Source organism: Balaenoptera musculus, chromosome 10, assembly GCF_009873245.2.
Source record: "Balaenoptera musculus isolate JJ_BM4_2016_0621 chromosome 10, mBalMus1.pri.v3, whole genome shotgun sequence".
NCBI lineage: Eukaryota > Metazoa > Chordata > Mammalia > Artiodactyla > Balaenopteridae > Balaenoptera > Balaenoptera musculus.
In genome coordinates this window covers 57,373,805-57,387,020 of record NC_045794.1, presented here as the reverse complement: position 1 = coordinate 57,387,020, position 13,216 = coordinate 57,373,805, and the positions used below count along the sequence as shown (strand labels likewise).

At 37.0% G+C, this 13,216-nt stretch overlaps 1 protein-coding gene across 1 annotated transcript in view; it reads left to right on the top strand.

Annotated features, from left to right (window-relative positions):
• The window catches only part of PTPRR (protein tyrosine phosphatase receptor type R), a 380,848-nt gene that overhangs the window by 330,097 nt on the left and 37,535 nt on the right, over positions 1 to 13,216 (top strand). The window contains exons 15-17 of the mRNA XM_036867331.1: positions 1,443 to 1,550; positions 4,289 to 4,475; positions 7,059 to 7,143. Of these exons, the coding sequence (XP_036723226.1) occupies positions 1,443 to 1,550; positions 4,289 to 4,475; positions 7,059 to 7,143 (380 nt within the window). The remainder of the gene's footprint in view (positions 1 to 1,442; positions 1,551 to 4,288; positions 4,476 to 7,058; positions 7,144 to 13,216) is intronic.

Sequence of the window (13,216 nt, the reverse complement as noted above, 5' to 3'; positions counted from 1 at the left end):
GCAGAGATTTTTCCAAGCTAATGACATCCTATGGTAATATTTCATGGCCAGGATAGAAGAGCCCTCATGATAAGGGCTGTTTTGTGGAAAGTGTTTTCTGTAAGGTCAACAGCCTGTACCAGTTTGACTCCATAATTAAACTTTAAGACATTGTCTGAGGTGTTGAGGTGAAGTGTTCTGGAATTGTTTAGGGTTCAGGGAAGATGGCTTTGCCATAATAAAAAGAAATTTTAAGAGAAAGAGGTTATCAAGAAGGATGTGTTTTCCTTTACTGACAAGCTATAGAATCTATCCATTGATTTCAAAACGTTAATCTCAGTATAAAGAATTTTCGAGTTTTTGTGAAGATCTCTTAAAGAAGTAGAAGGTGAGAGTTATATAGGACTTTATTCATTATGACCCAAATTTATTAGTAGCCAAGCATCTTATTTAAAAGCAGTTTACTTAAACTATCTGGTTAATCCTTGTAATAATCCTCTGAAGTAGGTACACTGAATTATTCATTTCACAAAAGAGGAGGAAATTGAGATGTAACAAGTCTAAATAGCCAGACCAAAGGTCCACCACAACGACATGAAGGAGGCAGGGTTTGAGCCCAGACAAGTATGCCTGTAAAGATTGAATTTGTACCTTGAATACTGCACTGTCTCCACATTATAATTCAGTAATCCTAAGTTTCCCCCCAACAACTGACCCCAACTCTACATAGGGCACTGCACAGTCTAACATAATCTACCCACCTTACCCTTGCTTTTGGGTGGCAAAGCAGAAAGAGCTTGGGTTCTATGTTCTAACTTGGATTGAATCTTTATTCTGCTATCATGTTCCTATTAGTTATATCTTCACCTGTGAAATGGGGGAAAATAATACCTCAGAGAGCTGCTCTGAAGATTGAGATACCATGTGTGAAAGTGCTTAGAACAGTGCTTGGCAAATAGTAGATGTTGAATAAATAATATTCGTTTCCTTTCTTCCTTCCCTTGACAAACAAAAGTGGTTCTTCCTGACCAAGTCAGCTTGCGTGAAAATGCTTCCATGGCTCTCAGTTTATCACAGAATCCTTAGAAAATTTACTCATAAGATCAAAAAGACCTTAGACAGGGATCCCAGAGGCTTTTAATCCTCCAGGTTTCGGCAGAGTATGCTGTGAGAAGCCAAAACAGAGGTTGATATAACTTGATGCTCTGAATTCTCTCTTTTCTGGATTCAGGCAGGCTTTTTATACTCTTGTCTCTATGACTCTTGCTTCTCTTTCAACTCTCCTACATAACCCTGCCCCCCGGTTCCAAAATACATTTTACACAACTAAACTCTAGCTCAAACTGCTGATATGAGATTTCTCAAAGATGCCTTACCATTTCCTGCTCCCACACTTTTTTTTTTTCTGCCAGACTCTCTCTCTGAAATAACCATCTACTCAAAATGTATCTTTTATCTTCAAGACCCAACTCAATTCATCCTCATTCATACATCTGCTCTGACCACTCTGGACGGAAGAGACCTCACTTTCTACTAAACCATTGTAGCACTGAGTATCCCTCAGTTCACAGGTTTGTACATACTTTTGTATTTTAGGGCTGAAAAAGGACTGAATGGAATAGTGGTTTAAAATGGCATCTGATTAGCAGTCCCTTAAGCTGCTTCTCCCAGCTCCTTACTCAACCATCTATGTAACCAGCAAAAGTCAAATTCTCACAAATACACTAAAATCTAAGACCAACAGGCAAACTGTTATCAGAATTAGGAAGGAATTTCTGCAATTTAAAGGCCAAAAGAACTGGATTGAGAAACTTTAAAAAGCACTTTCCCATTAAAAATAGATTAAAATTCTTGGCCTGAAAGTAGAACCACCCTTTGCTCCTCCTCAGCTGTTTCCCCCCTCCTCAGAAAGAAAGGAGCCCTGTCGGTCATCACCAGCAGCCACCAAAAAGAAAACATGGTGGGGGGCAACCATCCCTCTTATCAGGTAGGTGATATTTTACGGGGTGTCCAAAATGCTATCCCCTAATCCCTAGTACAGTGATTCAAAAGAGTTAAAAATAATAATAGAAACTAGAAAAAGATTTTCAGGAACATGTCAAGAAAAAAAAAAAGCAGGTATGTCAATATTAATTTTTTTTAAGTCAGATGTGAGGGGTGGAGGGAGGATGAATTGGATGAAAGTGGTCAAAATGTACAAACTTTCAGTTATAAGATAAATATGTACTAGGGATGTAATGTACAACATGATGACTATGGTTAACACTGCTATGTGGTATACAGTATTTGAAAGTGTTAAGAGAGTAGTTCCTAAAAGTTCTTATCACAGGAAAAAACTTTGTTTTTGGTATCTATATGAGGTGATGAATGTTAACTGAACTTAGTGCATAATCATTTTATAATATATGTAAGTCAAACACCTTAAACTTAGCACAATGCCGTACGTCAATTAGGTCTCAATAAAACTGGGAAGCAAAAGTCAAATGTGAGGCCAAACATAAAATTAATGAGAAAGTATTTGATATTGATAAAATTTACAGTGAAGATATAATTATGAATCTCTTCAAATAACGTAATGGCTGAATATATAAAGTAAAAACTGTTAGAAATATAAGGAAAAATAACAAAAACAGTTACTGTGGAAGAATCACATACATATCTCAGGCTATGAGAAATCCAGTAGGAAAAAAGTAAGAAAAAAAATAGATTGGAATAATATCTTTAATAATATATCATAATATAATATATAAGGTGCTCTATATGTACATATATGCTTATATATGATATATAGAGATATATGTCAATAGATACATAGATAGATAACCAAAACAGCTGCCAGCAAAAGTATGTATGAAATATTTAGAACATTTTTTATAGTATTTGTCTCAAAGAAAGAATCAAGAAATTCCAGTAATTAGAAATCCATTCATTGATTTCCATGTACTCTTACTAGACATTAATAAGGACAATAAATGGGCAAACACTTATGTTACCATTGAGTTAAAGCAAGAATTAAAACTACAATTACAAACCATTTAGAAATTAACAAAAATGACAACATTATATATCAAACTGTAGAATGACACCAAAGCTACAACCAGAAGCAGATTCATAGGAGGAAAGAACTGATATGTTTTTGTTTACTGGATCTTTTGTTGTATGTTCTAACAATTTTGCATTTCTTAAAATTAAGCTGTAGCCACTTCAGTATTTCCTGAGGTAGTGTTCCATACATGTAAAATACCATTCAAAGGAAATAATATGCTGGGCCTAGCATCTTCTTGTATTCTCTCTACTCACATTTGTTTTGACCTGTATTTGCCAGTTCTCCGTTTCCTTGGGGCACCAGCCAGTTGGCACCATATTTGATCACCTGATGCTCACTTCAGGCCCCTTTAAATTTAACATTTCTTTAAGTACAATTTCTGACTTTGACCCTCAGCACATGCTATTTTATAGTTAATCCTTGGTTCCACACAGCCAATATTACTAGTAAGAGGCACTCACACCTTCTTTCAGGACACAAGGAGCCTTTATATGTTGGAAGAACACCACCTTGCCTCCCAACAAGAGGAGGGAAATCACAGAGGAAAAATCAATTGTAATTTAGTACGAGGGTCTGTGGTCTTTATGGCCCCTGGTAAGTTTATCACAGAATTAAATAAATGCATATGTGCATATGCAATTACACACATATACCTACATATGCATTACATACATACATAAATGGAGGAAGAAAAAGCTATCTTTTTAGGGATAAATCAGAAGTTATAAAAAATATATACATTTTAAACTTTTAAGTTCTATTTCAATGACAATCGTTTGAACTAAAATAAAAAGATTATTTTTCTCCTATGAGCTTCCTGTGTTCAATAAAATCATGAGTATGGTATATGGATGTCAGAAGAATTAGGGTGGATATAGAATTTATATACTGGACTCTCAGATATACAGATAAATAAGGTAGGTTTGTGTTACATCTCATTCCTCAATTCAAATGCTGTGTTTACTTTTCCTAAACTTTTCACTTAATTTATTAGCCATGTTATTACTTCTGTAGCAACTATACCCCTTAATAAACTATAGTGCATCTTCTCAATTCAGAGTTATTTCCAACAACAAAACTGTCAGTTTCTTAAGAAACTATGAGTAGTTGCTATAGTCAGTTATGGTACCATAAAAGAAGACATTGGGTCCTTATTTCTGTAATAGTTCTCACTGAATTATATGTACATACAGAAAGACAAACTGATCTGCTCACAATAATTCATGCAGTATTTAAACCTAATAACATTTTTCTCCAATGTAGACGAGGATCCAACGTATCTCTTACCCTGGACATGAGTAGCTTGGGGAATGTTGAACCCTTTGTGGCCACACCAACCCCACGGGAGAAGGTAGCAATGGAGTATCTGCAGTCAGCCAGCCGTATTCTCACAAGGTCACAGCTCAGGGACGTCGTGGCAAGTTCACATTTACTCCAAAGTGAATTCATGGTGAGCCTGCTATTTATGATTCACTCTTCAGTAGGTATTTTGATATACTAGGCACTAGAGGCACATTCTAAAATGACACTGTCTTCCACTCAGACAACTTACGGTAAAATGGTCACAGTTCAAAAGGTTAAGTGCAAGGATCTTAGATCCACCCTGCATCTCATCAACTATTGGTAAGTGTTCAAACTAGAATGTGAATTGAGGCAGAGTATATAAGGGCTGGCCAGGCAAAGTGGCAAGAAGGAGCTGAGCATTCCAGGATGAAGGAACAGCCTTGCTGTCACTGCTCGGGAAATTAAATTGTGCAGTTTGACAGGAGCATTGAAATTAAGGTGGGAAGTGACAGAAATTGAGTTTCAGATATAAAAGAAACCCAAGTCTTAATACATATTTAAGGGTTTGTACTTACCTTGTGTTTTTAAAAGATCACTATCTGCAGTAGAGTCAGCATTAGAAAGAGGTATTTTGGAGATTCTAGAGATAATCCTGTGGAGCTGTGATGGTGGTCAAAACTAAAATAGTAGCAGTGAAAATTTGGGAGGGTCTACAGGCACCTACAAGAAGTGGGCTTAATAAGCTAAGGCAGCCAAAAAAAGTCAGGGATGACACCCCAATTTTTAGACTTGAGCAACAGGGTGCATGTATTGTCATTTAATGAAATAAGGAACACAAGAGGAAGACCCAATGTGGGCTAAAAATGATGGTGAGTTTCATTCAGCTAAAAATGATACTGACCCATCAGTGTCGCTGGTGATAATGCATGAACACACGTTTCAATCCAGAGAGCATGGAGACAGATTAGACCTTCTTAGGTCTAATTGTTGCCCAAGGGGAATATCCATTTTATAGAACCCCTTGCATCTTAAAGCAGTTGTACATTTAAGCCATAGCTGTTGGGTATAATAAGTTGATGACTTTAGGGTCAGTTCAGGTGTTTGCAACCACCCTAATGACGAAAGAGACAACAATAGGTTAGATCTATCAGCTTCATCAACTATTATTAAAATACAAGCATGTCGTTTTAAAAATTAGACTTCATAGCATGTCATCTCTTATGTATGAGAAAAGTGAGACCTGGGAGGAATAAAAGAACCAGTCAGTGATCACAGAAGTGGCCAAAGGTACACCTAGTATTCTTTTCTACAACCACAGATAGCTCTTTGTTCTATTAGATAAGCCCTTAACACAGTCTACTTCCCTGAGAGATGAGGCCAACAAGGAATGCCGAGGAGAGAGAGAATGCTGGAAGATGACAAATTGTCAGTGTGTGTCAGAAAACAGGAAAGATCGGAGAGGAATAAAGATATTCACGGCTTTGCTAAAACAGACTAACTTGTTGGAGATTACCAAGCATGAACATGTGGTTTCTATTGAACATTCAACAATTTTGCTTATTTTGGTAACTTGGAACTGAGAACTTACAACATTTAGTTGGAGCAGAGAGTAGGAATAAATATCGTAAATACCTAAAATAATGCAAGCTTAGGAAACAATATTTTAAAAGTAAGCTACTCCTCTCAATGGACCGAGTCTTAGATTCACAGTGTAGTCAGGCTTTTCTTGAATTTTCAGATTGACTGAAAACAAGGACAATTTAAATAAATTTGTAGATAATTTCTTTCATTTCAATGAATATTAAGCTGTCAAGTTCTATTTTCTGTAGGAGAAAGTGTAGATAACAAAAATATTATTTTATGTGATCTAGGGACAAAAGATATTTTAATGCACATTGACCTTATCTAAGCAATCCTTTGTAGAATTTTAAGTTAGAGAACATACTATTTTGTATAATCAACTCCTTAAATATTTGTTTAGACCCTTTTGAAAATGTTGACTTTTTGTTTCCTTTGTCCCAGTCAGCATCAGACACCCACCTTTTCTGTCTAACACACAGAGCGACTTCTGCTTTAATTGTTCCCTCCTCCATCATTTGACATATATTCTGACTTAATAAAAATATTTGTATTCTTGTTAAGTGCGAGAGGACAGTGCCTAAATGCCCTTCACTACAAATGTTGCATTTACAACCACAAATGGAACAGTACAATTATAAACCATTTTTTAATCCAAAAAAATGCATCATATCGTCATCACTTAAATCAGCAAAAATGCCCTTTATATTTACCATTTGGGGAGGAAGGTTTTCATAATCCTAAAAGAGTCACAATTAATGTTAAAAGAGAATCTATCATAATAAAATTTTTGGTACTGAATCTACACAAAGATAGGAAGAAATCTGAATACATTGTTTAAGAAAAAGCAGTTTTTCAGCTGCCTGTTTATGTATTTCCAGCAATTATGTCAGAACAGGATTCTTAAAACCTAACCAAAGTTTTCTATGTCTCTTTAAGAACTACATATCAAATAATACTTTCTAACACACAAAGCCGTTTCTTGGAGTCAGCTTGTCAGGGTGCAGCTGATGTGTTTATGAAGGGAAGGGTGTTGGTCAACCAGAGGTGGTAGTCTGTTGTTTCATAAATGACTTTGAAGTCCAGTAGAGCTCTGGATCAGATGGCCCCCCGTGAAGATTTTCTTTGTGACAGCATTAAATACAGTATTTGATATCATTTATTTTTGCAGGAAATACCAATGAACTTTGTGGATCCCAAAGAAATTGACATTCCATGTCATGGAACTAAAAACCGCTATAAGACCATTTTGCCAAGTAAGTTTCTTGAATTAAATAGTTTTTGTTGTAAAGCGCAAGCCTTCCGCATCCACCCCTACCTCACCATTTCCCATCCTCACAACTTCCATATACACACCAAATTTGGAATTGCAAACACATCTCAAGACTAATAATCGTTTAAGTGGAATTCCCTGGCGGTCCAGTGGTTAGGACTCTGCGCTTTCACTGCCAGGGCCCGCGTTCAATCCCTGGTCAGAGAACTAAGATCCCGCAAGTGGCGCGGCCAAAAAAAAAAAGACTAATAATCATTAAAGTGGTCTAAGATTAATAACTTTATCTTGTATTACTCTTATTATAATGGTCTGCTCATAATTTCAGTAGACACATGGTTCTAAAACTTTACTGTGGCACACATTATGGTCAATTGACTTTCACTAAGGGTGTCAAACAATTCAGTGGGGAAAGGCTAGTCTTTTCAGTAAGTGATGCTGAAACAACTGGGTAGCCACATGCAAAAAAACTGAAGTTGGACCCTGCCCCACACAGCATACAAAAATTAATTCAAAATGGATCAGAGGCCTAACTGTAAGAACTAAAACTATAAAACTTTTCACATAAAACAGATGTAAATCTCATGACCTTGAATTAGTCAATGATTTCTTAGATATGAAACCAAAAGTATAAGCAACAAAAGAAAAAAATAGGTAAATTGAACTTGAAGAAAATTTCAAAGTTTTGTGCTTGAAGGACACCATCAAGAAACTAAAAAGATGACAATGACACAAAATGGGAGAAAATATTTATAAATTATACATCTAATAAAAGACTTGTATCTATAATATATAAAGAACTCTTTTTTTTTTTTTTTTATGGCTGTGTTGGGTCTTCGTTTCTGTGCAAGGGCTTTCTTCTAGTTGCGGCAAGCAGGGACCACTCTTCATCGCGGTGCGCGGGCCTCTCACTATCGCGGCCTCTCTTGTTGCGGAGCACAGGCTCCAGACGCGCAGGCTCAGTAATTGTGGCTCACGGGCCCAGCTGCTCCACGGCATGTGGGATCCTCCCAGACCAGGGCTCGAACCCGTGTACCCTGCATTGGCAGGCAGATTCTCAACCACTGCGCCACCAGGGAAGCCCAATATATAACTCAATTATAAAAAGACAAATAGCCCAATTTTAAAGTAAGCAAGGGACTTGAATAGACATTTCTCCATAAAAGATATATAAATGGCCAATGAGCATATGAAAAGATACTCAACACAATTAGGCATCAGGGAAATCAAAACCACAGTGAGATAACACTTCATAACCACGTGATTATAATAAAAAAGACAATAGAAAGTGTTGGCAAGGATGTAGAGAAATTGGAACCTTCATACTTTGATGGTAGGGATGTAATATGGTACAGCTACTGAGGAAACAGTCTGGTAGTTCCTCAAAAGGTAAAATCTAAAGTTACTATATGACTCAGACTTTCTACTCCTACGTATATGCACAAGAGAAATAAAAACATGTATCCACACAAAAGCTGTACACAAATATTTGTAACAGTATTATCTGTAATAGCCCAAAGAGTAGAAATAACCACAATATCCATCAACTGATGAATGGATAAATAAAATGTAGTATATTCACACAACATACTATTATTCAGCAATAAAAAATAATGAGGTACCGGACTTCCCTGGTGGCACAGTGGTTAAGAATCCACCTGCCACAGGAATAAAGACGCAGATGTAGAGAATGGACTTGAGGACATGGGGAGGGGGAAGGGTAAGCTGGGACGAAGTGAGAGAGTGGCATGGACATATATACACTACCAAATGTAAAATAGATAGCTAGTGAGAAGTAGCCACATAGCACAGGGAGATCAGCTCGGTGCTTTGTGACCACCTAGAGGGGTGGGATAGGGGGCGTGGGAGGGAGACGCAAGAAGGAGGGGATATGGGGATATATGTATATGTATAGCCGATTCACTTTGTTATACAGCAGAAACTAACACACCATTGTAAAGCAATTATACTCCAATAAAGATGCTAAAAAAAAAAAAAAAAAAATCCTCCTGCCAATGCAGAGGACACGGGTTCGAGCCCTGGTCCGGGAAGATCTCACACACCGCGGAGCAACTAAGCCCGTGTGCCACAACTACTGAGCCTGCACTCTAGAGCCACAAATACTGAGCCCTCGTGCCACAACTACTGAAGCCCAAGTGCCTAGAGCCCGTGCTCCACAACAAGAGAAGCCACCGCAAAGAGAAGCCCGTGCACCACAACGAAGAGTAGACCCGGTTGCCATAACTAGAGAAAGCCCGCGTGCAGCAATGAAGACCCAACGCGGCCAAAAAATAAATAAAATTAATTAATTAATTAATTATTTAAAAAAGTAATGTACTGATGCATGCTACGACATGGATGAACCTTGAACACATTATGCTAAGTGAAAGAAGCCATCACAAACGAACTCATACTGCATAATGCCATTTATATGAAGTGTCCAGTTAGGCAAATCTGTAGAGATAGAAACTACAGTTGTTGCCTAGTGGTGAGAGGCATGAGAAATGACTACTAAAGGGTATGAGTTTATTTGGGAGATAATTAAAATGTCATCCTTGCTAGAAACATTCTATATACTATCTTGTATCCTTACAGAGGAGTCTAGTAGCTATAGGGCTGCCTCCAGAGCCAGTCTGCTGGGGTTCATATCCAGCTGCACCACTTACTGTATGGCCGTGGGTAAATTCCTTAACTTCATCTGTGAAATGGGAGTAGTAGTTGCCACCTCACAGGGTTGTTGCAGAGCCCAGTGCTTTGCACATGATAAAGTGCTCAATGTTAGCTATTCTCATCATAACTCAGAAAGATATTATTGTTCCTTTCTTACAGAGGAGGAAAGTGAGGCTTATAGATATTAAAGAAGCAAGATTCAAATCCAAACACGTCTGCCCCCATGCTTTCCACCACTGATAGTTGCACAACTCTGTGGATTAAACAAATAAAAATAAATTATGTGATGGCACATTTTAAACGAGTGAATTGTATGGTATATGAATTATATCTCAAAAAAGCTGTTACCAAAAGATTTCATTGTGCATAACAATCACCTAGAGTCCTTGTTAAAAATCCAGTCCTGTGCCCTACCCTGGGGATTCTGTTTAAGTGGGTTCTGTTGGGCCCAGGAATCTGTACTTCTAGCAAACACCCAGGTGATTCTGATACAGGTGATAGCAGGACCACACTTTGAGAAACACTGTTTAGACTATGTTAAAACTAAATTTAACTCCATGAAATTTATCACTGTCAAGCAGTGAGCTAGATGCCTGGAACCAGTAAGGAATAAGGAGCAGCATATAAGATCAAGGAGGTCACAGACCAGAAGGGAGACATGTAAACGAGTAATTATGTTCAATGTAAGAGCCTGAATAGAGATCTTGCCTAACCGGTGTAGGAGAACTGAGTAATTAATTCTGCATAGAAAGGCAAAAATACTTTGGAGAAGAAACAATATTGTCAATCACTAAACAAACAGATATAGTTGGGATTTTGGCAAAAATCCATAAACGTCTCAAGGCAATAGCTCTGGAAAGATGGAGCCACGAATATTTGTTTTAGAGTATTGACATTGAAATAGTAGAGTCTTCATAATTCAGTTCATTAATTCACTCATAAAACACCAAATTCTTCATATTTATAGTAATAGAGCAAGAATTACTGTTAATAGTATTCTTGGTCTTCCCCTTCTGTTGGAGTTGGAAACACATTGTAATAGTTACTCCACTGTAACATATTTTTAATTGGTCTGTATAGTTAAACCTATTTACCTAAGATATAGTCACTGTTGAAAGATATTTTATAACTATAATTGGCTGAAGGGGATGAAAGTGCTGTGTGTTACAACTGGTCTCTCTGTCTCTCTGTCTCTCTGTCTCTCTCTCCGCCCCCCCCCCCCAACTCTCTCTCTCAGGACTTTTCATCTGAAATTTACCAAACATAAGTAATTAGGGCATATACATGTATTGCAAGTATTATACTTAACCACCTAATCTCAGAAGGATTTGGAAATTATTAGGACTATTTTAAAGTTCAGCCTTCTATGTTTCCTGCCAGATGCTATCAGACAACTGCTTCACAGTCCTGTGTCAGCTTTTCCATTCCCAGAACTGGGTGGGTCGCTTGAACCAGGGCACCTGTGCTGACAACTGATGTTGCAAATGACAGATTTTCTGTTGAAAATGTCTGTAGCCTGAATACCCCACCCACCCCCTGTTGCACAGAATACAATCTAGTAAATATAGCTTGGACAAGCCACATCATTGGCTGGAAAATCATCAGAAAAGACTGGAATGAATATGAAAAGCTGCTCTTTATGGTTTATTTTAGACTGTAATATGGGGTAAATTTGAAACATCACATAAAATAATAATCTTAAAATGATTAATATTTTAAATATTATAATTGTTTTAACCTACAATAAACTCTCAAGTTTAAAAGCTTCCAGCTTGTACATATTAGTGAGGTTGTATAATTTGGAGGATGTTTTGCAGCAGAAATATGGATGGCCAAGAACCAATTAAATTGTAGCTTTTTTTCTAAGGGCAGTGTCAACCTGGCTCAGAACATTCCTAAGTGGTAGATTAAAGTGCTTAGGTCAAGTTTATATCAAATTACTTTACAATATAAACAAATATTTGTGATAAAAATTTATCTATGTCCTAAACACAAGAGCAATGGGAAAAAACTGATCATATATCAATGTGAAATTATTTGTACAACAAAGAAGTATAACAAGAAATTTTATGTATATTTTTTTCCATGCAGCCAATTTATTTATACAACTATAAAACAATATAAATCAAATTTAAAAACCCTATTTACTCTGACCATCATTTTATATTTAAAAATTTAAAGTCTAGTAATGTTTCCTACTCACATTATGTTTTCCGTTTCACTATATAAAGTGCCGAGAACAGAGTAAATATGCAAATAAGTGAACCACTCATTAAAGCAACGAGTTGTGTGACTCAGCAAAATATTGGAGTTTAGACTTGATTTCCTATCCTGGCGAAAACATTTACAATTTATGGCAAGCTACTTAATCTTTCTGTGCCATCCTTTCTTTGTCCCTAAAAATAGTAATAGTAATACTACCCTGTAAGGCTATTGAAAGAATCAAATAAATATATGAAAAATGGCTAGGAAAGTTCCAACTAATAGTAAACCCGCAGCTAATGTTAGTTTCTCCTTTCCTTCTCTACCTAACTGAATCCATCATTAACCCCAGAAACAATTCCAGAAAATAAGAACACTAACCTTGGAGAGAAACGTTTACAGTTTCAAAAACAGTATTGAAGAGCCCTGTTTTCTCTTATAATGTTCACATGCACGTTAAAAAGTGAATTTCACATAATCTATCACTGCATTGCCAAATTCAGCACTGTCCACTAAAACTCTCTACAATGATGGAAATATTCTGTATCTCCAATGTGATAGCCATTAGCTGCATGTGGCAATGAGCACCTGAAGTATAGCTAGTGCACCCAAGGAACTGACTTTTAAATTTTATTGTATTTTAATAAACTTAAATTTACCTACATGTGGCTAGTGGCTACCGTAATGGACAATGCAGGCCTAGAGTCTTCTCTCTCTTCCAACAAATTTGAAGATGATTCCCAATCACCTTGAAGGTATGGCCAGTCCCTGCTTTCCTTCCATTTCCCACTTATCTTAAATTCATCTCTGAAAACTATCCTGTTCCTCTCATTCCTGCCTTTGCCCATCACTGGGAGGGATACACTTTTCCCTCATCTGATAGCTTCTCCTCTGACTTCAAACCTTAAACACATGTCTTCCTGGAGAGGAAATCTTCAACCCAGTATAACCTTTGACAAAATCTGATATGATTCCAATCAAAATATAAGGATCCTGGTACCATTTTGTCTGTTAAAAAGAAGACTTAAGATTGCCAGAGGGTATTTTAAAGAGATCAAAGTGGGGAAATTTCATGTGTTCTACACACCAAAACTTTATGTGTTCAATAATTTGTTGAGAGGAAAAAAGAAATAAGAAGGAGGGAAGAAGGTAGAGGAGAGGAAGGGAAAGAAGGGAGGGAGGAAGGG